The 25,753-nt window shown below is 35.3% G+C and overlaps 2 protein-coding genes, 1 long non-coding RNA gene and 1 other non-coding gene across 7 annotated transcripts in view; 2 read left to right on the top strand and 2 right to left on the bottom strand.

Moving 5' to 3' along the window:
- LOC100877971 (xaa-Pro aminopeptidase ApepP) overlaps window positions 1-25,753 on the bottom strand; it is a 53,381-nt gene that overhangs the window by 10,398 nt on the left and 17,230 nt on the right. The gene's annotated exons all lie outside the window — the stretch shown is intronic.
- LOC100878084 (esterase FE4) lies at window positions 402-6,497 on the top strand. The gene is made up of 9 exons (XM_003706236.3): window positions 402-609; window positions 1,678-1,966; window positions 3,523-3,708; window positions 3,822-4,021; window positions 4,349-4,517; window positions 4,643-4,809; window positions 5,343-5,487; window positions 5,569-5,701; window positions 6,215-6,497. Exons 1-9 carry the CDS (start codon window positions 418-420, stop codon window positions 6,375-6,377), a joined length of 1,644 nt encoding a protein of 547 aa, XP_003706284.2. The 5' UTR covers window positions 402-417; the 3' UTR covers window positions 6,378-6,497.
- LOC105663425 (uncharacterized) lies at window positions 16,185-21,549 on the top strand. 3 transcript variants are annotated; one of them, XR_013038747.1, is made up of 4 exons: window positions 16,185-16,725; window positions 17,623-18,693; window positions 19,407-19,628; window positions 20,891-21,549. It is a non-coding gene; the product is annotated as an uncharacterized LOC105663425 (long non-coding RNA). The 3 variants fall into 3 exon arrangements; XR_013038745.1 differs by having other exon boundaries at window positions 16,394-18,693; window positions 20,891-21,545; XR_013038746.1 differs by having other exon boundaries at window positions 16,397-18,693; window positions 19,422-19,628; window positions 20,891-21,545.
- On the bottom strand, window positions 23,451-23,523 carry TRNAA-AGC (transfer RNA alanine (anticodon AGC)). The gene has a single exon. It is a non-coding gene; the product is annotated as a tRNA-Ala (tRNA).

The raw sequence follows: 25,753 nt of genomic DNA, 5'->3' as shown, positions 1-25,753 counted from the left end.
TAACTCTAGTTGCTTCCATTAGCCTAATGTCTATGCAAGCGTATCAAATTACGCCCCTGACCAATGGTCAATAATTTGTTTCGCTTACGAAAAACAATATTTAGCCACCGTGTCATTCCGTCTTTCATTGTCCCGGTTAATTCCGGAAGTCCTCGCGGCAGGAATGATCAATCACAATAAATTCAGGATATCCTACGTTTTCAGTCGTTTGAAAAATTATAGTTGTTCGCCATTATGTCCAACGAATAGGAAAAATCGTCGCATGGATTATCCGTGCTTGTATAATCATGTTTTCCGGCCTGCACCGTTTACGTAATGTATTTTTCAGCAGCTTGTCATTATACAGATCGCATGTATGTCGAGTGTCCACCTTTATAAAAGAAACGCCATGAACTCGGCTTCTGTTAGTATATTGAAATGTGGCTCGTTCATTATTTGTTCTACGGAGTTTTGTTTGTTTTGATACGTGGAGAACAGGATGTGCAGTTGGAGATTCCTCAGGGAATACTGAAAGGATTGAAGACGGAGAGTATACTGCATAATAAGCCTTACTATAGCTTCAAAGGCATTCCTTACGCGAAACCCAATGTTGGTCCTCACAAGTTCCGAGTAAGTTCTTTTCGAATTTTTGATTGGAGGTGAATGTGGATCGTTTCGATTTGGAGATTTAGGGAATTGGGGATTCTTGGAATTTGGGGATTTTGGGATTTAGGGATTTAGGGAATTGGGGACTTATAGATTTGGAGATTTAAGGATTTGGAGATTTGGGGATTTGGGGATTTATAGATTTGGAGATTTGGGATTTGGAAAGTTACGGATTTTGGGATTTGAGAATTAGAAATTTGGGAATTGGGAGATTTGGAAATTGGGAGGCTTGGGAATTGGGAAGCTTGGGAATTGGGAAGCTTGGGAATTGGGAAGCTTGGAAATTGGGAAGGTTGGGTATTGGGAACCTTGGAAATTGGTAAGCTTGGGAATTGGGAAGCTTGGAAATTGGGAAGCTTGGGAATTGGGAAGCTTGGGAATTGGGAAGCTTGGGAATTGGGAAGCTTGGGAATTGGGAAGCTTGGGAATTGGGAAGCTTGGAAATTGGGAAGCTTGGGAATTGGGAAGCTTGGGAATTGGGAAGCTTGGGAATTGGGAAGCTTGGGAATTGGGAAGCTTGGGAATTGGGGAGCTTGGAAATTGGGAAGTTAGGGAATTGGAAAGCTTAGGAATTGGGAGATTTGGGAATTGGGAAGCTTGGAAATTGGGAAGCTTGGTAATTGGGAAGCTTGGGAATTGGTAGACTTGAGAATTGGGAAGTTTGGAAATTGGGATGCTTGGAAATTGGAAAGTTTGGGAATTGGGAAGCTTGGGAATTGGGAAGCTTGGAAATTGAGAAGCTTCGAAATTGGAAAACTTGGGAATTGAGAAGCTTAGGAATTGTGAAGCTTGGGAATTACGAAGCTTGAGAATTGGGAAGCTTGGGAATTGGGAAAAGTGTAAATAGGAAAATTTTGAAATTAAGAAATTAGGGAACTGAAGGATTAAGAACCTTGCCAACTTAGAAATTGAAAAATTTGAAATGTGGAAAATTAAAAATCCAAGAATTTGACAATTTAGAAATTTAGGAATTTTAGGAATTCGAGTTCCATCCAAATAACATATAATTTAAAAAATGCTATAACATTTCAGACCCCAGAACCCGCCGATTCTTGGGACGGCGTGTACGACGCAACCCAGCACCGTTCCGTATGTCCCTTTTACTGCATGATCAAAAAGGGTCTCATCGGCGATGAGGATTGTCTGTACTTGAACGTCTACACACCGGTTTTGGATAAGGAAGCCGGTAAAGCTGTGATGGTATTCCTTCATCCTGGTGGATGGAATGCTGGCATGGCTGATGACATGTTATTTGGTCCAGACTTCTTGGTCGAGCACGACGTAGTTGTGGTCACCCTCAATTACAGATTGGGCGCTCTTGGTAATTAATTTAACAAGTATTCTAGCAATTCACATTAACTCGTTAACCTACAATTTTTTGTTACGTCAATCATAGCTTATTATTCTTATAATGTTTCAAGTGAAGCAAGTTAAAATGTTAGGTATTATGCATTCAGCGATCTTTGATTACGCTGATTATAAGCTTGAGTATAAGTTTAGATGGATTTCGGTAGAATTGATAATATTTTTTTTCAAGAAAACTTGTAGAGCTTATATGGGGTTGATTATCAGACTCTTTCTGAACATTTTTCAATATGGCAAGTTTTTATACATATACTATTGGAGATAGGTAGAAGACAGTAGAATATAGTAGTCAAGGGACAGTGGGATGGATGTAAGGTCCAGTTTGAGTGAGGATTAGGAATTGTGATTAGTGTGTTTGCATAGGGATGAGTCTGTAATGTTTTTGATATGATGTGGTCGCGTTCTATCCTATATATGTTCAATTCTATATATTGGTCGTCTAACCAATTATAGTAAAAACTATAATTAAGGAGATTTAAAGATTTGCAGAGTTAGGGATTTTGGGATTTGTGAATTAGAAAATTAGGGAATTGGGAAAAGTGGGAATTGGGAGATTTGGGAATTGGGAAGCTTGGGAATTGGGATATTCGGGAATTGGGAAGGTTGGGTATTGGGAAGGTTGGGTATTGGGAAGCTTGGGAATTGGGAAGCTTGGGAATTGGGAGATTTGGGAATTGGGAAGGTTGGGTATTGGGAAGTTTGGGAATTGGAAAGCTTGGAAATTGGGAAGCTTGGGAATTGGAAAGCTTGGGAATTGGGAAGCTTGGGAATTGGGAGATTTGGGAATTGGGAAGGTTGGGTATTGGGAAGCTTGGGAATTGGGAAGCTTGGAAATTGGGAAGCTTGGGAATTGGAAAGCTTGGGAATTGGGAAGCTTGGGAATTGAGAGATTTGGGAATTGGAAGGTTTGGGAATTGGGAAGCTTGGGCATTGGGAAGCTTGGGAATTGGGAAGCTTGGGAATTGGGAAGCTTGGGAATTAGGAGATTTGGGAATTGGGAAGATTGGGTATTGGGAAGCTTGGGAATTGGAAAGCTTGGAAATTGGGAAGCTTGGGAATTGGAAAGCTTGGGAATTGGGAAGCTTGGGAATTGGGAGATTTGGAAATTGGGAAGCTTGGGAATTGGGAAGCTTGGCAATTGAGAAGCTTGGAAATTGGGAAGCTTGGAAATAGGAAAGTTTGAGAATTGCGAAATTTGGGAATTGGGAAATTGGGGAATAGAGAAGTTTGAGAACTGGGAAATTTGGGAATTGGGAAGTTTGAGAATTGGTAAATTTGGAGGAAATTTGTAGTTTTTATTTAATTGAATTGTTGGGCGACCAAATCATATCAGAAACATTACGGACTCATCCCCATGCAAACACACTCATCACTTGATCAATTCAGTTTATCACATTTGAACAGTGCGTCATGAATATCATTGTGGCACAAGGGTCTAAAAAATCCACAATTAACCATCACCAACTTTCCATATTTTACACCACAATTTACATTATATGTTTCACACTCAAGGATACCTGAACACGCAAGACAAAAATGCTCCTGGAAACGCAGGAATGAAGGATCAAGTACTAGCCTTGAAATGGGTGAAGGACAATATACACTTCTTCGGTGGTTGTCCTAACAGAGTCACCCTGGTTGGTCACTGTTCTGGAGGAGCTTCCGTTATGTATCATATGTTATCACCTATGTCCGAAGGTAATTTTAATCAAGATTTTAAAAACTTTGAAAATTACTGATTGTTATGTGGTGCTTCAGGATTCAAGGTTTTAAAAACTTTGAAAATTACTGATTGTTATGTGGTGCTTCAGGATTGTTCACCGCAGCTATTGTACAAAGTGGAAACATACTTAACCCATGGGCAATAACGTACAACTCTAGGGAACTGGCTTTCAAGTTGGGAGAGTCTCTTGGAATACACACGACAGATAGTGCGGAGTTGGTGCAGAAGTTGACGGAATTTCATGTGAAAGATATCGTTGATGCCACGATAGAATTGGATAAAACTCTGGTTAGTTGCTTGGATATTTTTCTTAATTCTTTAAAATTTTAATTGAAGACGAAAACAAAGTTGAAATCAAAGTTAGGTGACTATAGGTTTCTTATTTTAAACGACAAAAATTGCTAAGGCGATTTCTTGAGGGTGACTTTAATTAATAAATAATAATCTTCTCTTAATATCAGTGTAAATACTAGAAAGTAACCCAGAATGAATACCATATAAATATCAAATAATAGTACATTACAAGCTACTGAAAGTACGAATACAAAATATAAAATGAAGTACTAATAAATATATAAAGTACTAATTTTAATTTCTTTTTAACTGCGATCACAGAATCCTCTGAATGGCCGCCTGATATCTTTCGTCCCATCGGTCGAAGCAGACATGGGACAGGATATATTTCTTCCAAATGATCCCTGGACAATGATAAAATCTGGAAGACTGGCGAATGTGCCTTTCCTGACTGGGCTCACCAAAGATGAAGGCATATTCTTCGCTCAGGGTACGCAACACCATGATTAACGAGATATTCAATTTTGTTATTGAACGCCATTCTAATTAGCAGAATATTAACACTATTTGAAGCTTCATGAAATTTGTATATAAAAAATGATTCAACTTTTGCAGGCATGCTAGATTCTATCGAATTACTAAACACTGAACCAGACATATTCCTTCCTGACGATTTGAACTTCACCGATACGACTTGGAAGAAGAAAAATGGCGAGTGTTTGAGAAATCACTATTTCGGTGAAAAGCAAATATCGAAGGACGATCTTAAAGAATACGCCACGGTAATATAATCATTTTTATACGTGGCTGCGCACAGAGTATAATTTTTATATTCAAGATGGGCGGAGCGTATGTTTTTTGGGGGTAGAACTATGTGTTTTGGGAATTCGGTGATTTAGAAATATGAGAATATTGTGATTTGAAAGTTTGAGAATTTGGGAATTTGGTGAGTGAGAAATTTAGAAATCTAAAAATTTCGGAACGTGAAAATTTGGGGAGTTGGAAATTTTGAAAATTGTGTGTTTCAGAATTTGGAAACTTAGAAATTCGGTGACATGAGGAATCGGAAATTTGAAAATTTGGAATCATGAACATTTGAAAGTTTGAGAATTTGGGAAATTTGAAAGTTTGAGAATTTGGAAAATTTGAAAGTTTGAGAATTTGGGAAATTTGAAAGTTTGAGAATTTGGGAAATTTGAAAATTTGAAAATTTAGAGATTAAAAATTCTAAAATATGAAAATTGATGAATCTAAAAATTTTAGAGTAGCACTATTTCCTACTCTACTAAATAATTAATTAATTTGTATTGTGCAGATGATAGGAGACATTTACGTCAAGGCAGGAGAGGTGTTATCGCTTGAAATTATAAAGAATCGAAATTCAGCTCCAGTTTTCGAATATTTGTATACTTATGAGGCTCCAACCGGTTTTATGAAGAACCTCCACGGTGTTACCGATGGTAAATTACTGATTTTTTATTATAACAGATAAATTATTAGTAACGATATTAGTCATTCTAATGTAACTTATTTGTTCATAGGTGCTGCACACGGTGATGAATTGTATTACATATTTTACTCTCACGCATTCAAGAATTTGCCAGAACCCGGCTCTCCTGCGGAGAAGATGACGAATATGATCACTAAAATGTGGACGAACTTTGCCAAAGATGGGTTCGTTACTTTTCCTATTATTTTGTTCAGTTATTTTCAATATTTGTTGTTGATTTTCGTTATTGACGTGTTAGTGATCGTTGAACATAATTGTGTGAAATTGAAGAGTATAAATAAATGCAGCTGTAAATGTTAAACTTAATAATTTATATATTGACACAAAAAAATATTTAGAACTTGTTCAACTTAATAATTTATATATTAACATAAAAAAAAATATTTAAAACTTGTTCAACTTAATAATTTATATATTAACACAAAAAAAAATATTTAAAACTTGTTGCTTATATTATAAATTTACTAAGAATTGTAAATTATTATAGTAACACACGTATTAATATTTTTTGACATTACTTATTGTACGAAACTAATTTTTAAAATTATTCATTGCAAGTAAAAGACAGGTTCTTGAGAAAGTGCCATTTGCAGAATTTCTTTTTACATACTTAAATTTCTGAATGTTCATTCAGCATTAATTTAGAAATAATTCTTTTACATCCTTGCTTCTTTTAGACATCCTTCATCGAAGATGGACAATGACGTCACAGTGAAGTGGGAACCAGTGGGAAGTGACGGTCATTACTTAGTTATTGATCAAGAATTAAAGTTGGAGAAAGATTTGGAAAAAGACGTATTTGATTTCTGGAAGGGGAAGTACAAGGATGTCATGCCATAATCTTATATAATACAAATATTATCCTACCAACATATTGAATATAACTAGAAAATAAGTGTCATTATAATCATATTGTGTTATAAAAGTGTACACTTCTCAATAAACACTTTTACTGGGTTTTATACGTATATATCATTGAATCTGTTAAAATTTGTGGAAATAAAATTCTGTTGTTATTGCAATGAATTATGTTTTATTATGGTGCTTTTATTGTTTTAGGGATTTTGGGATTTTGGATACTTTGGGAATTTTGGGAATTTGGGGTACTTTGGGGATTTTGGTGATTTTGGAAATTTAGGGTTTTTGAGAATTAGGGATTTAGGGATTTGGAGACTTGGAGATTTGGGGATTTGAGGATTTGGAGATTTAGGGATTTGGGGATTTCAGGATTTGGAGATTTAGGGATTTGGGGATTTCAGGATTTGGAGATTTAGGGATTTGGGGACTTCAGGATTTGGAGATTTAATGATTTGGATATTTAGGGATTAGGAAATTTGGGAATTTGACAATATAGGAATTTAGAAATTTGGAAATTGGAGAATTTGGAATTTGGAAATTTGGAAATTTGAAAATTTGGAAATTGGGGAATTTTGAATTTGGAAATTTAGGAATTCGACAATTTGATAGTTTAGGAATTTAGGAATTTGAAATTCACAAACTTCAAAACTTAAAAACCTTGACAAAAAATTTCAACCATCAGAAATTAAAAAATTCCGAAATTACCCAATTTCCAAGCCCCCAAATATAGACATCTAAAAATTAGTCAATCCAGAAAAGCAAAAACATAGAACCCAATTAGAAATATTCAAGTCAGCAAATTCCGCCTGTACACAGCCATCAGTACAAAGAACTAAAGCCTCATTTCCAATTCACCGCTACCGCATTCAACAGGCCAAAGTCCACGCGGCCACATACAAGCGTGTTCGATTACGTTATCAAGGTTTCCTGCTTTCCATTCACCGAACACCATTTTGCGTTCTTCTCGTCTCGCCTCGTTCTTGCTTATTGGTTCACCACTCGCATTCTTGTTCCGCGTGGACCAGGATTGCATGAACCACAAGAAACGTATTGTTCCCTCATTCATTCGTCCAGCAACGAAAATGTCGGCAGCGTGAAACAGGTGTGAGCCTCGAAGACGCGAAAGAAGAGGAAACGAGTTCGCCATCTTAACGAATCCGCAAAGTGACCAACGTCATTTGCTTTCTTAGTCGTTACCATGTTGCCGTCGTTCGTCTACCATTTGTTCACCACTCACTTTTGTGCTTCTCGTTGAACAGGAACGCAGAAGAGTGAGGTGGCGACCATCTTGTTCGAACGGGACCGCGTGGTCTTGTACGCATGCGCAGTCACGCGAACGCGGGTTTCATTCATGTGGCGTGGATCAATGAGATGGAAAGTGTGCGAAGAAAATGGTCGATCACGAATGATGACTCTTTTAATACTCTTTTGTTCCTTTGTAATTGTAATTCCCTTACGTTGATCAATTTTATATTATATCAGCTCAGATCACAAAGGTTAAATATTACTTTACTCAAGCATTCTTTATGTACTTTTAGTAAGTTAGTTAATTTTATATAAATGAGTATTTTATTAAACGATTATTGAATATTGGATTCGTAGTTTCAGTCAGTCTGAACGGTGCATATGAAGTAGGTACATATGTCTTCAGAAACAGGCTTTCAATAATTTAATAATATTATTATTCTACACATTATTTTATTTATCAGTTATTTTGTGATAACAGAAACTTTCTGTGATAATAAACATTGTAAGTGAGTTATATACAACAAATGAACTGAAAACGAATTCATAGTTTCATTATTGAACATCACAAGTATTTAAGTTTGATCTAAAGCATACAATTTGTAGACATACTTAAAGATATATAAAAAATGTATCTATTAACACAAAATGATAATTTGGATCATCTAAAAAGTACCTAACACAAAAGAAATGTATCTTGATTATCATAAAAGGTTTCTAAGATTTGAATTTCGCGCCAAGATTTCCCGCGCATGATAGGTAGTTCGATTTTATCGAGACAGGCTGAACAATCGAATGACCTGAAGCCTCTGCGAGAACAGATGATCCAGATGCAACGATAATGGACCGTTTCTCGAGATGATCTTCAACATCTTGCGACCAGGATCTCATGTAAGGGCAGCTGGTGTTTATTTCATCTTACTCGAACACTGGACTCTGGACCAGTTGCCAGATCGCTGATGTTCTGCCACTTCCTCTTCGTTCTCTTTTGCCAAGATTCGAGTTTGATTGAATTATGTAATGATCATTGGCGTAACTATGGAGAATGTGTATGCTTTCATATGTGTACGTATTTAACGTTACTAGTAAATACCACGGGTTGTAATTCCTGTGTGTTGTAATTGCTATGCGTTATAATTACCAGGAATTGTAATTTCTGTGCGTTGTAATTTCCATACGTAGTAATTCCCACGTTTTATTATTTTCACGCGTTATACTACTACGTGTTGTAAATCCCACGCGTTTTAATTTCCATGCGTTATCATTACCAGGAATTGCAATTTCCATGCGTTGTAATTTCCACTCGTAGTAATTTCTACGTTTTGTAATTTTCACGCGTTATATCGCCACGCGTTATATTACTACGAGTTGTAGTTCTCACGCTTTGCAATTCCCATGCGTTGTAATTTCCACACGTAGTAATTCCCACGCATTGTAATTTCCACACGTAGTAATTTCTACGTTTTGTAATTTTCACGCGTTATATCGCCACGCGTTATATTACTACGAGTTGTAATTCTCACGCGTTGCAATTTCCATGCGTTGTAATTTCCACACGTAGTAATTCCCACGCATTGTAATCTCTACGCGTAGTAATTTCTACGTTTTGTAATTTCCACGCGTTATATCGCCACGCGTTATATTACTACGAGTTGTAATTCTCACGCGTTGCAATTCCCATGCGTTATAATTTCCATACGTAGTAATTCCCACGCATTGTAATCTCTACGCGTAGTAATTTCTACGTTTTGTAATTTCCACGCGTTATATCGCCACGCGTTATATTACTACGAGTTGTAATTCTCACGCGTTGCAATTCCCATGCGTTGTAATTTCCACACGTAGTAATTCCCATGCATTATATCACCACGCGTTATATTACTATGTTTTCTAATTCTCACGCGTTGGAATTACCACTCGTTGTATCACCACGCATTAGATCGCCATGCCTCAGATTGTGATGCGTTATAATTACCACGCGTATCACTGTGTATTAAACTGATATTTATAGTATCATAAGTAGGTACACATTGCAAAACAGTGAAATATTAAAATAGTAAAATAGTGACATAATAAAAGTCTCCCCACAGTAATATTAGTTTAGTAACATAATGAAAAATGAATACAATAACAAATTGCAAGTTTGGAAAAATGCATCATAAAATAATACAACAAAATTAACAAAATACCAAAATAATAAAATAGCAAAAATATTAAGGTATTAAAACGACAGAATAAAAGAATGAAATCATCGTCATTCGTCACATAACCAAAAAATCGACAGATTTCTATTTACTCTTCATCGATCTTTTCTTTCTTTCTCACAATCTTCACAATTCCTCATTTACCAAATAGTACACAAATATTTATTTATACATTTAACTATAATAAAACTCATTATATACATCACTATACACCACCTACAGTCTCTATTATTCATGTATTACCCGTCACCCTTGACAACAAAATGGCTGAGAAGCAGAATAATTACACGGCACACATACATAACCTGTTCTACCGTCCACATATCTGAATCTGGCGTTTAGATGATCTTCAGCTTCTTCATACTAGGATTTCATGAGCTACCCTCGATATTCCATCTCATCAACTCAGACCATCTCTTTTCTATAATTCTCTGTGTGCTTCGTGCTTTCGTCTCTTCGTTCGCTTCTCGTTTCCCGTGTATCAGGCGTGTCGTTTCAGGAGATGATTTTTCACACCTCCGTTCTTCATCGACTGTGCAGATTCACGAGATCGTCGGCAGACGAAAGAAGGAATGCCGGATCAGCGGTATATGCCATCGAGAAAGTACGATGCTGTCGAAAACATACTTCGAGCCCTTAACTCGATTGGCAGGGCTGTATTATTGTCTTCGCGGATCAAACGGGCTTCGATTTGGGATGGCTCGAGGCTTTTTACAACAGGAGAGCAGAAATTCGTCGGGGTGTAAGAGGGTTTTTTCCGATATATCACCCTTGGGTTTGAAATTATTTATCGTGGTTGAAAACTTTCCAAATTAAAGATGTTCCAAATTGAGTTCTAAAATGAAGTTCTAAATTGATGTTCTAAAATGAAGTTCTAAATTGACGTTCTAAAATGAAGTCCTAAATTGATGTTCTAAAATGAAGTTCTAAATTCATTAAACCTATCCTTCAAGTTCAAAAGTTTGAAGTTACTGAATTCCTTAAATATTAAATCCCAAATGTCTAAATTTTAAGATTTAATTTCTACATAATCAGATTTGCTAATTTACAAAAATTTTAGTACTCATGTAACAGGTAAGGTAGATTACACCTGAGACAAAAATTCTATTTACTTTAACATCCCCATGCAACAACACGTACACACAATTTTCTTTATTAAATTATACTAATCTCATTTTATAATGTCCAAGGCAGTGTACCATATAATTTAACATCAAGTAGCCATGCATAATCAGGAAGCTTTTCCATAAAATTACAATGAAATCAACTCTAAAAGGCTCTCTAGGTGTCCCATATATTATATATGCAAGACAAGTATGTATACAAGTACAAGTACTTGTTACAAGTATTATGTATAAGTACTATTGGATTATATATTAATATTCTATTCATGAATGCATCTTCGAAGTCATCATAACAAAAATAAAGTCTTACGAAAAGTAGTTCATAAAGTTCCATCTCACAAGTGCTAATCTCATTATTAATTACCCATGACGCATTATAACGCCGTCCAATAAAAGTTAGAACGCATGATAACGATTGGAAGCGAAAGCGGAATATGCACGCGGAAATATGCGCGCGACGAGGACAGCGTGTGCGGTGGCGCTGTCAGCCATCATCGGCAGAGATCGATAACCCTGAATTGGTGTGCGTGCACACGTTCGCGTTGTCGAAGGGAATGGAAAAAAAAGGTCGAAGGAAAAACGAAGAAGAAGAAGGTTCACGTAAAAAGACATCATAAATCGTCGGGACCGATCCGTGATATACAGCCCGCGCGAACCCCCTCGTTCACCATACGATCCTGGCCATAGTGAGATGGCCGGCTGCTTAAGTGGCCGATCATCGAGACGAAGCTTACCCCGGCTGTCTCCAGGCGTTCGTCCCTCGAAAGTCGATCCGAGAAAAAGATGCTACCGGAGGTTTTTATCGGCTCCTTTCGCGGGGCGAAGCGTCGCCGTTGCCCGCCACCGTGCCAGGCGAACATCCGATCACGGAGGTGTGCATTTCAACGCGCAACCGTTGCCACGGATCTCGGATTGTGTCCTTTCGATGGGGGTAAACTACCCTGCGGTTGGAGGGTGGCACGCTGGCGGCCATCGCGGCGGCGCTGTGCGGTCGCTTTGCGTAAACATGGAGGATGCGCCACGCTAAGCCTCTTATATCCACTGTATTCACTGATGTCAACTTTTGTTAACTTCTTTTTACTTTATAATGAATAATGAGATTGTTACTTGTAGAATAGTAAGGTTTATCTGGGTGTAATTTATATAAATGTAAGTGAATTAAATCGTGAATTAAAAGGTATATAATACATGCTGCTGTTATGTTAAAATGGTACGCTGAGGACTCACATGACACATACACAAAAACATACATTCTCGCATGAAAATATAGATGTGGCAAACTTAACGTAGATGATACTTGGGTTTGTAATTAATTTGTTTATGAATATTTTATTTGGTGCGTGAGAAAGTGCTGATGATGGCGTTTCAAGGTTCAATCACAGCTGTAAAAGTTTGAGTACGAAATATTTGAAGAATCTTAAGTAACTAATAAAGTATTCGAAATATTCTAACAATAAGAAGTTGAATATTGGTATTCTACACAGTCGAAAGTGTTCTAAGTATTCGATTTACAAATGTTTTGATGTTCAATGAATTCTTTTTCGTTCATAATTTGAATCAGGTTTAAGACACTAGTGTTTGCAAGTATGAATGTATTTGCAAAAATGAAATCTATAAATTGTCATCACAATGAGAAGTTGTGTGCATTGAATTATACGTTAAAAATGTGTAACAGTGTTGAGAATACGTCCTGAAGTGAAAGTAACAAAAGAGATTTACTGATTGGAAACGAATGTGACAAGGAGGTTTGCCAATGGTGTTACCTCTTGAACAGGGTTACAGAATCATTAATAGGAGAGATAATCTTCAGACAGAATCATGATATTTATTCGAATCATGATAGAGCTGTTGACACTTGAAGATCTGATTTTTTAATATTACTGTTTTTATAATCATCCTGATTTTCCAATTATACTTTTATAAAAAAAAGTATCTCTGAGTGATTAGAAAATCACCCTAATTTTCCAGTTATATTTTCTTGAAATTGTCTAAGTATATTTACAAATTAAATACATTGATATGAAACAAGAGTAGTAGATCAAGAAATTATTTTGCTGCATTAAGTTTATTAAAAAATTAAATTATTCAGAATTTCTTGTACCCTGTTATTTTAATAAATTCTACTTGAGGAAAGTAGAAGATAATTTTATGAAGGATCATCTAAAATACACGTATTCATTTCTAAAGCAATAATAAAAAAAATTAATTATTTATTATAATTATATCTTCCCCTAATTATATCCCTAAATACATTCCTAATTACATCTCCTAAATTATGTATACATGTCCTTACTTATAATCACTTCACCATCACGTTTATTAACAAATAAAACATAACTTAAAAGAAACATAACATGGAATTTCTTAAACCATCATTTAAATATTCAACCCTAACTTCAACCCTCATTACTCAACCCTCATTACTGTATACCCGAAGCAACTTGAAGAACATAACACAAACGTTCAACAGTACATCATATACATACATCCAATTTCATCATTAAAAAATGATAATAAAAGTACAACAAAAATTGCATTAATTATTTACTATTACCTTGTATGTCACGTCAGATCGATTCAAGGTGTCGGCGTAAGATAAACGACGTCGAAGCAAATCTTGAGAGAACTTGAAGTATTGAGAGTTCATCAACAGCGCAGGGGTGCGTATCGAAGTTCGATAGCCAATAAATACAGGGTGCTCGACGATCGGGAATAGGAATTCCCGATTGGTTCACGGAATGGGGTTGTATACGAGAACTAGAGGTCTCGTTCATCCGGGTCAGGGTCGGATTGATGGCGAATTTCATTTTTTAACACCCCTTAATTTTTTGGGGGGAGAACCATGTTGAGGGAATGAGAAATGATTTTTGACTTTTCAAATATTTATCAAATTATTTTAGAATCATTTCTTTTTAAATTCTTAAATTCTCGGATGGTCAAATATTGGAATCCTTGAAGTCGCAAATTTTCAAGTTCTTAAATTTTTAATTTTTCTAATTTACAAATCGTCGAGTCTGCAAGGTTCCAAGTCCACAAATTTTGAGTCATCAAATGCTCAAATTCTGAAGTCTTCAAATTCTCAAACTTTCGAATGCTCGAAATCTTCAAACCCCTAAAGCCTTAAATTCTTAAGTCCCTAAATTCTTAATTTTCCAAATCTACAAATCCCCAAATCTTGAGGTCCCCAAATACATAAATCCCCGAATCCCCAAATCCTCAAATTCTCAAACTTTCAAATGCTCAAAATCTTTGAATCCCTAAACCCCCAAATTCTCAAGTCCCTAAATTCTTAATTTTCCACATCTACAAATCCCCAAATCCACAAATCCTCGAATCCCCAAATCCTCAAATTCTCAAATCTTCAACTCCTTGAACCCCCAAATTCTCAAGTCCTTAAATTTCCAAATTCCCAAATTCTCAAGTCCCTAAATTCCCAAATTTCCCAAAATACCATTCCCTCTAAAAAAAAATCCCAAAAATCCTACAATCTTCACTTCCTCCATCAAAGTCGCCCCCTCGTCCCCCACATTCGTCCGTCACTGCCTCTCACTCCCGAGAGAATCGATAAATCGAACGCGACCGTTCGCACGCTCGGTGGAAACTGAACCGGAAATCGAGCAGGGTCTCATCAACCCCAGTTGGTATACCCAATATTTCCGATAACGTCTTATCGGTTTCCAATGCGTCTCTCCGCTAATGAGTCTCACCCTCTGAAGGGTGCGAAAGGAATCTCGTTTTGTTAACTGCTCCGCTACGAGTCGCACACTTTGTATTTATTGGAAAACAAGGGCGGTTCGGTAGCAGGATAACACGAGGTTGCAGGGGGTAATTTTCAACCCCTGCGAAGGGTGCTGTTCCAGTTATTCATTAAAGCAGTCACGACACAGTCATCGACGAGGATCCTGTTTCGCTATGGGGGTTTCATGCAGCTGCCTTTGAAACTTCGGGGGAGCTACAAGTGGCCATGTGTAGGTACAAATGAACTACGAACACGTGGTTGTTCACGTTATGATGGAGAGTTATGGGGAATCGTAAAATTTTGTGCGGTGTTTTGTATTTAACGACGCTTTGTATTACACAATTTTTATTCTACATTTGATGGTGTAGGTCTACTATGAAATAATAAAATGATAGAATTATTACATTATATTATAACAATGTAACATTGTAAAGTAATAAAAGAATAAAATAGTAAAGTATTTAAACGGTAAGGTAATAACATGAATTTTAAGATGATAAAATGTAAAAAATAGTAAAATGGTACAATGACAAAAATTGTGGAATGATAATGAAACAGTAAGAAGTAAAATATTCAGACAGAAATATAGTAAGATGTTAAAATAGCAGAACAACAAAATGGCAGAATACTAAAACAGTAAAGAAATTTAAACATAAAATGGAATAATAAAATATTGAAAAAATAAAAAATAACAAACTTGTTTAAATAAAGTACTGAAGTTATTAGTGTAGTAAGAATATTGTAGCAGAGTATAAAATACCACAAATTTTATCAAAAAATAAATTGCAACAATGACATAATATACAGAGTATCTTTCAGTGATATATATAATACAAAAATCTCATTTCTTTTCGTTAAATTCCAAAAACCACCATGAAAACCATCAAAATGTTCCACTTCCACCAAAATTCACAACCCCAAACATCATACGCAACCTACCTAACCTACCTATTCGTCCACCATCTTGTAACAAATCATCCTTGCCAACAATGATCCTAATAAGCTTCCCCCAAAAATAACCTCAAAAAACGTTAAATACCCATCACTATCATCGATCTCAAAACTAAAGCAAGAAAGGCACCCACGAGCAGAATAGAAATTTGCAAAATTCTTCGTCGAAAAAAAAGCAAACTTGCCAAAGAGATTAAACGACAGCAAGGAGGTGGTCTGCGCCGGTTGCCATGATATTAGAGAAGTATCAACATTGCAGGAGTTTATTCTGGTTCGCTTCAATGAATTAATGTTCGATCATGACGTGGTAAACGTTTGAAAGAGGGGAACACCTCCACGTGGCGAAGGAGGTGACGAGATGAAAGCGGAAACCATTCATGGAAAGAAATGGGTTAGAACAGAAGAGACACGCGGTTATTAGGAACGTAGGAAGCTCTAGCAATGGTTCTGTCCATACTTTCCATTGTCAATGGTTACATGGAGGTGTTAAACATTCGGGGAATGATTTTATTGCGGGTAGGCCTGCAGGAAATTCGTTACATCCAACAGTATTCTTGCATCCTAGATTTGAATAGATACTTGAATAGATACGATATAGTAGTATAGTATCTGTACCACAGTATCTGATTTTTGTATTGCAAAATGAAGGCTGCAATGGTTTAAACAATTCCGATTTACAAGCGGGAAATGTATGTGTAACCCTGTTCGGAATTTGTTGTAGGAAAGCGGGTCGATCGTTGCAAAAGTTCACGCGTTAGCGATTTTGTACGTTTGGCAACGGGATGCAACAAATCGTTGCAAACAAAGTAAAGTTTGCAATTACACAGGAAAACAGAAGGTACAGCGATGTATTACCGATAAGCTAGCCGCGTTACATTTGTAAAGTTCACCTACTCGCGTCGTGTTAACCTGATACGCGATGCGACGTTTTGTATTTAAAAAAAAAAAATGCTGCTTTGCCAGTGTGTATCGAGAGTGTTTGTTCAACGTGCCCTCGTTATCGTTCCGCTCGATAATGCGATTTATTGCCGCGCATTTGTAATCGAGGATACTTTTTATGCCTCGAGGTGATTTGCGTTCGAAATATCTCGTTTACGAATTAAACGTAGCAAACGAAGTTAACTATTTTTGTTATATTTATTTTATCATTTATTTATGTGTATTGTGTTAATTTTTACGAATATCAGTGATTTTTTACTGGGGTCTTTGTATAAAATTATCTGAATGGTTTTTTTGTAACATAATTTTATTGTAACACAGTTTTTGTAATCAGAAAATTGCTAATAATTTCAGTAATAATTTTAGTTATTATTTGATGGTAATTTTGGTAATGATTATATAAATAGTTTTATAGAACTAATAATTTGGTAGTTATGGTATGATAACCAAAAGCAAAATTAATATTTCCTGATTGAAGATTACATTAATTATTTGCTAATTAAATACTACTTACTATTCTACATAAAAGCAGAACTTGAATATTGAACGAGGACCTTGGAGTTAGGTTAGGTTGCAGACAGTTTCAATTGGCGAATATGATGAAATATAGGTTATGTTAGATCATATTTACATCGTTAAATTAAATTACTGTCAGAATAAATTGTTACACAGACCCAGTCAAATGTTGTCAGAATTAGGTTATGATTACTTCAGTAAGGTTAGATTAGTCGAAAACAAAAAATAATTATAATATATCATAAAGAAATATTACAATTTATACAGAAAAGTGACTCTTTCTCCAAAAAATAATATAATCAATACACCCTAATTTTAAATAAAAATATAATTAAATGTAAATATATAAAATACAATATATGAAGTAGGTTAAGTATCGATATAGTGAAAGGTGCATTTGCGTTGCGAGACGTGCAAATATAGCAAAAAGCACACAGTATACACGTACAGCACGAAGAAACCCATTCATCTTGCATCGTTCGTGGTCAATGACCATTTTTTGCTCACAGATATTGGATAAGTGACAGCGCCGGTTATCAGGGACCCATGATACCCAGGGACTTATCTGTACGACGGTGAGGGGCGTAGACCGTTGTTGCAGACATTAATTAGGGTGGAACAATAGAGAACGAGAATTTTTACCAGGAAAGCATCAAACGAAAGAGATCGAGGCGTGGGAGTAGTGGCTGACGCGGGTAAAATCGAATGGCAATGGTTCGAACGTAACGTAACAGTGATCGTGTCACTAGTGACTTTTTTTCTTATGAACTCCCGCTTTTTGCGTGTTCGGATTTCCGTGTTTATGAACCGTCAGATTTTCTTGCATTTTGTGGTATCTTATCTGAGAGCTTCGATACTTTGACTTTTGTATCGCATGTGACGGAATGTTTAACATGTGGTAAATATTTTTAAAAATGTTGTGGTGATTTGTAGGAAATATAGGTTCATTTTTGTTTGGAGTAATAGTGAGGTAATTAGTATTGTTGTGAGATAAATAGAATAATTTATAAGTTACTTGAAATAAAATAAAAAATTTCAATAGGTATATTTATCAGTGAGCTGCATATGTGGACATATGCAATAATGTTGCATATATGGTATATGGACGTAGAGTGAAGTATATAATTTGGGAATTATATTAGATTTAATGAATGATTTAGGTTTAGATAATTTAGGTTTACCTTGTAGATTTTGATACATGATGAACATGTATGCATCCATAATTTAATTATTCGATATACGTAATTTTTTTTATAGTTTCTGTTACACATTACTGCCACATGAGTCCAATATTTCAACTTCATAAAAATTCGAAAATTTACAATTTTTTTTTTTAAATAAATTTGTATTATAATCTATTTATTATCAGAATTGGAGAACTTTACAAAATGGAGAAAGTGACGAAGGGGAAATAATTGTATGAATATAGTCAATTGTATAGTGCTACGTGGAATTTGTAGGGATAAAGGGCCTGAGGGGCAATGCGTGGCCTTACCAAGGTATCAGCCCCCATAGGGAGTGTTCAAAGGGCCCGACCACATCCCATGTGTTTCATATTCAAATACATGCAGAACGCACAGGTAAGCATACCTATTTTATACAATATACAGCATCAACGAAAAGTTTAGACACTATAGAAACAAGATTCTCAAAAATAACATCAACGACAAATAATACAATTTTTCCAAATAATAAAATTGAGGGTTCAATAATTTTATGTATGATTAACTTTAATATTCAATGAATAATACCTTATTTGTCAAACTTATTTTAAAAATTATATATTTCAGATAATATTGAGAAAAGTTAAATTAAAGAGATTGATGGATGTTTGAAGTAGATACTTAAAAAATGTCGAAAGTGATATCCATAATTTATAGAGGTCACACCTCTAAAACAGATCTCCACAAGCTTCTTTTCAAAATTAAATTCATATAATATACATAACTAACATTTATATCTATTTACAAATCTTTGCAATCATCTACATGACTTTTAGTATATTATCACACACTTCAACATCTCAGAAAATTACAGCTCAAAAAACAGAAAAGGAAATTGAAGATAATAGTCTTCATGAAAATAAATTGACATATACACTTCTTCACAGATCCCCAAGAATTCAAAACCCTAATTATGTACCATTCGACAATTTGAGTATATTTTAATAAGTTAACTACACATGTGACAATAAATTTCTACCACCACTGTGTTACAATTATCTTCCCAACCTTACTAAAGCGCATCAGCCATCACAGACAATCGAATCAACTCAACTCGACTGATTTCGAAGTTAATTGAGTTTTAGCCGACACTGTACACTCGTACGCGGTTTCACCATAACTTAGCAGACTAGTTAGGCTCACGCACTGCTGCACGAACGTGAGTTATCGGGAAAGCATGATCTCTCAGCTTTGCTCCTGTGGCTCCTCCTTTCCTCCTTTTTGGTGGCGAGGCCAAAGCCTGACTGCGGTCCAACTGTGCAAGGGACGCATAAACAACGAGAATCCTCCAGGTACGTTAAACCAATTCTTGGAAATTACTTCCTTGCTCTTATCTGACACACTGACAATTTTCTTTTGTCCCTCTCATATGTTTCTTGGAACTTTCTTCGTCTGCTATTTTGGGTATCTTGAGGGATATCCTTTGTGTTGGGTATTTGTGAGTGTAGGCAATTTTGGATGTAGGTATGTGGAGAGGTAGGTATTTGGGGATATAGGGATTTGGGAATGTAGAAATTCGGGGGTGTAGAGATTTGGGGGTGTAGGTATTTGGAAATGTGAGAATTTGGAGACGTGGGAATTTGGGGACGTGGGAATTTGGGAACGTGGGAATTTGGGGACGTGGGAATTTGGGGACGTGGGAATTTGGGAACGTGGGAATTTGGGAACGTGGAAAGGGAATGTGGGAATTTGGGGATGTGAGAATTTCGGGTTGTAGGGATTTGGAAATGTGAAAATTTGGGAATATAGGGATTTGGGAATGTGAGAATTTGGGGACGTGGGAATTTGGGAACATGGGAATTTGGGGATGTGGGAATTTGGGAATATAGGGATTTGGAAATGTGAAAATTTGGGGGTGTGATAATTTGGGAATATAGGGATTTGGGAATGTGAGAATTTGGGAACGTGGAAATTTGGGGATGTGGGAATTTGGGAATATAGGGATTTGGAAATGTGAGAATTTGGGGACGTGGGAATTTGGGGATGTGGGAATTTGGGGACGTGGAAATTTGGGAACATGGGAATTTGGGAACATGGGAATTTGGGAACGTGGGAATTTGGGAACGTGGAAATTTGGGGATGTGAGAATTTCAGGTTGTGGGGATTTGGAAATGTGAAAATTTAGGGATGTGATAATTTGGGAAGTAGGAATTTCGAACTTTGAGGAATTGGAAATTTGAGAATGTGGGCCATGGAAACTTACATATTTGAAAATTTGAAAATTCCAAAATTTCATTTAAATTACATTCTTCAAATTCAGAAATTTAAAACCTCATTAGAACAATTTATATACATTTCAGTAATACACCACAATAAGAACATTTATAAGTACCACAAGTATATATACCACTAAAACTAGTCATAATTGCAATTACTCAACTAATATGCAAGTACCAAACCATTATCATCCCCTAAATATTAATTTATCATGATCACTGATAACAATATCAGATAATATCAAGACAACGACCGCGTTAAAACGATCAAGTACTCTCGCAAATACAAATCCGCAGCCTATGGAAAGCTACTATAACTGAATTTTTATTCACGACAGGTACACGTGTCACGCACATTACGTCACCTTATCTACACACGCATTATTAGGGTTGCAGGACGTGTTTGCTATCGCTTTTGTACGTCTGTACTCCGTACACGTAATTGTACGGCTTATGCGTGGCCTTAGGAAGAGACGTTTATGCAAGTAGGCGTACGAGGCATGAATACGAATGCTCGTAATAAAGGGTGGTAAATTTTGAAAGGTTGAACAAAGAAAAAACATGCGGAGCAACAGGAGAACAGGAAGCAAAAGGGGTTGCATGATGTGTCTGTATGTAACGGTCTTCCTTTTATTCTGGGATTACGCAACCCTAACTGGGGCAATGGGGTTGAAAAACCCTCTTGAGAAACGAAACGGTGCAAGCAAAATTGATGTACTGGAACTATTGGTTGTTTGATGGAATATGAAATTTAATTTTTTTGGTTGATTTAAAAGTTTTGAATTAATTTTTATTTGTTGGTAAATTAATTGTTGAACTGGAGATTAATTGTTGAATTTTCATAGGAGAGTTTTATTTTATTTAATTTTGTTATAATTAAAGGCATGTTTTTTTTAAACTGGATACGTTGTTGAATAAAATAGTGTTTGTATATAGTGTATTATTATATTTATATTTATATGTAATATATTGTTGTATTTATATTTATTTATCATTGAACATAATAGTTACTTTATATATGTAAAAATAAAATTGATAGACAAGTGACTTGTACAATAAAAATTTAATTTAAATACATTGTGTTATATTTCTAAACCATGATTTTCTTGGATTAAAAAAAATAATAAATTTTGTATTGCATTTGAAAACCAAATTATTTTTCATTCCATTTTAGTTTTACACCTAAATAATGATTTATGACCCAAATGGTTTTTTATATTCATAGAAATTATTTTGTTAATTGAAATGATTTATTTAATTTGTTTGAAGAAACTTTTAAGGTATTTAGAGAGTGTACTAAACTTTTTACTGACTAAAGAGTTTTACTATTTAAATATTATTGAGTATAGGTGGAAATAGCAGAGGTCGGTGGAATTGCAGTATCTGTGAGGTTTCAGGCTATTTCCTGTGAAAATGTAGTGGTCACACAGGATGCTTTGAAAGGACGCTTGACCGCGTCCAAACAATAGCTCTGAGAACGTAGTTCAGGGTAAGAACCAGGATCACAGAATTTAGTAAGGGTGTACACCATATCCTGCAATTTGTTAACCTAACCGTTAACATTTTGCAAATTATATAAATAACATCTTCATTTTTACTTTCAATACGAACATCCAATAACCATATTCTTTATAATCCTTGAATTCCTCAGTCTCTATTAACAATCAATTTTAATAAATATTTTTTAATTATTCATAACATATATTTAAAGTTATGCATTTGGATTAATTTCATCCTCTTCCACCACAAGATTTTCATAGGTTACACAGTAATATTTAAAACAAAATTTTAAAGTTTAAAAAATGATGAAAATATAAAATTAAATTTGTGCTATCGTTATATCACTACTGTCAATAATTAGTGTTTGAAATAACTCTGTACATATTTTCATAATTAAGTGTGAACAGTAAATAAAATCATACAATTTGACTTTCATGACATACATCAAGGTTAATAAAATCGACAAGGTGATTTTTAATCACACAAACATGTATACATCATGTATACATACACACATGTACACATATTACATGCTTCAAAAAATATTTCCTCATTTGCATATTTTCTTATAAATTTACTTTTACTTGTAAACAAATTAATGATGTTAAATTGCGTGTTCGATAATTATGAAGATAGTATCATTTGCATAAATCGTAGCGTGAATAATAGCGCGGCGAATGAGAAGGAAAGTTATGCAAGGGCGTTGAGAACACGAGAACGCGCGGATTAGGAACGGGATTAGAGTACGTGGACGACTAACTAGCACTAGTTTCTCTGCCAGTTGTTGGTAAATCATGGTTTAGAATCAACCGGGAAACAGGTTCGACGAAGAGGTGGACAGAGGAGCTAAACGAGCTTAGGATAGCGCCATGAAGAACGTCTAAACGCTATACATACCTGGCTATGTATTCTACTCGCGTACACACAAGCTACGTTACTCCACTACTGATCACGTGACTGGTCACTTCCCATTCATGCAGCAATTTATTCATTCATAATTTTCGATTCATTCTTGCACGAGAACTTGCATGAGAACTGAACAATTTGTCTTTCTTCTTGACTATACAATGTCATGTTACATGTTACAATTACTTGAATAAAATTAATTAAAATATAATAAATATTAATATTAATAAATATGATTCATAATTAATAATTAGGAAGTATTAAATATAGAGTCCTTTGGAGAGAGTATTTGTGAAGTACTTAAGTTGAGAGAGTACCATTAAGTTATATGAAATAATATTATTTTATTAAGTTATGAATTATGAATGATTTATAATTTCTTTTTTTGGGGGGAAAAATATGAGTGTCTTTAGATTGTGTATTATTTATGATTATTGAGTATGAAAGTGATTGAGATAAATAAAAATTGGAAGTAAATAAAAAAAAGTATTTTGGAGGCGCCGGGTATCGATCCCGGTACCTCTCGCATGCTAAGCGAGCGCTCTACCATCTGAGCTACGCCCCCAGATGTTTGAACTTCTCTATTTACACTTCACAAGGCGGCAGGTTTAAATCAACCATATTTCAATTTTTAATAACAAAACCAAAATCTGTATAATCCTTATCCCCTTTTCATAACCTCCATAATTTTCAACTTAAAATTAACTTTGTATAAAATTAACTTGTACAGTAAAACATTTCAATATTAATCACCGTATAGATATAAATAAATGATATACATAAACATACATACACTATACGTACTTTAATTATTAATAAGAAAAATAGATGTCTACATTAATAATAAATTTCTCCAACCTATCAAATCGTTAACTGAACAATGAATCTTCAATGAACAATTATCAGAATGTAAATATATAAACAAAAGAAATAAAGAATACACTTGCGCAAAATTATGCATTTGTTCAAACAAAGTATGTAGAAATGAGAAAACAGTGAAGTCTTGAAAGTTAAAGTTATCGTACGATCAGTGGATTGGAACAGTAATAAAAAATGTTTGTACCGTATAACCTCGTGTTTGTAAGTCACGTAGGTGTAAAATTGAATTGCTTGCCCTTCAAGGTGTGTTTCAACCCCCACTTGTTTCGTTTGCTTTCTCATTTGACCACATGGCGCCACTCTGGTCTCAGGATTGCAGAAACGTGAAGGAGGATGACTTTCACGACACGGTAAGGTACTTATAGTATTCCTTACCACATACACTTCCATGCATACAGTAACACATTATTAACGATCTCATATGACTAATATGTACATATATAATGTTTCAATATTTTAAATATTTAGTGACTATTGTAAAATATTGAGATTATATTTTTAATACTGAAATGTCGATACCTGTGAAATATTTTAATATTGACCATGTTATAGTGATGATTTTTTTTGTAGCAATTCTTGTGGGTAGAAATTTAATAAGTGGCGATATAACGCGAGGCAATTACAAGGAGTAGTGACACAATGTATAGTGATACAATTCGTAGCAATTATAACGCATAGTAATGATTAAACATGGAGATTCAACGCGTAGAAATTCTCATGGGTAGAAATTTAATGCGTGGCGATATAACGCGTAGCAATTATAAAGAGTAGTGATACCATGCGTAGTGATACAAGTCATAGCAATTACAACGCATAGTAATTTTCACGCATGGAGATTCAACGCGTAGAAATTCTCATGGGTAGAAATTTAATGCGTGGCGATATAACGCGTGGCAATTATAAAGAGTAGTGATACCATGCGTAGTGATACAAGTCATAGCAATTACAACGCATAGTAAATTTCACGCATGCAGATTCAACGCGTAGAAATTCTCATGGGTAGAAATTTAATGCGTGGCGATATAACGCGTGGCAATTATAAAGAATAGTGATACCATGCGTAGTGATACAAGTCATAGCAATTACAACGCATAGTAATTATCACGCATGGAGATTCAACGCGTAGAAATTCTCATGGGCAGAAATTTAATGCGTGGCGATATAACGCGAGGCAATTATAAAGAGTAGTGATACCATGCGTAGTGATACAAGTCATAGCAATTACAACGCATAGTAATTATCACGCATGGAGATTCAACGCGTAGAAATTCTCATGGGTAGAAATTTAATAAGTGGCGATATAACGCGTAGTAATTACAGCGTGTTGTGATTCAAAACGTAGTGATACACTGCGTCGCAATTGTAACGCACAGTAATTATCACATATAGTGATAAAACACGTAGAAATTCTCATAGGTAGAAATTTAATAAGTGGCGATATAACGCGTGGCGATACAACACGTGGTAATCACGTTATTAACAAAAATAATTACTACCCACTGTTATTACCAATAAAAATAAAAATTCAAAGATAAATCAATCATAACTCTCCAACGAACCAAATTACATAATTAATACAACTCAAATATCAAAGACTTAATACTTAACCTAACACCACTAAAATTTCCAAAATACCTCAAAATCGATTGCATATAACCGTTCGATACCCGTTCTTTAAAACGAAATAACTGCATGCGAGTAGTCGATCGAGCAGGTGGTAAGGGATGAAGCTATAAGGAAGGGGTGAATAATCGATCAGGGCCGCACTCTCGATACCCTCAATCAGTCGGTGTTCGGTTTTCATCGAACTACCGTCAGCCTCGTATCTCGAACGGTGCAACGATATCGTTTCACGATAATCGTAAACATAGTCGGTGAGGTTTATCGGATTTCGTGGTGGCGTCAGGGAACGAGAA

Source organism: Megachile rotundata, chromosome 7 (genome assembly GCF_050947335.1).
Source record: "Megachile rotundata isolate GNS110a chromosome 7, iyMegRotu1, whole genome shotgun sequence".
Lineage (NCBI taxonomy): Eukaryota > Metazoa > Arthropoda > Insecta > Hymenoptera > Megachilidae > Megachile > Megachile rotundata.
The sequence above is the reverse complement of the archived record's forward strand: the minus strand, read 5'-3'. Positions and strand labels throughout refer to the sequence as shown.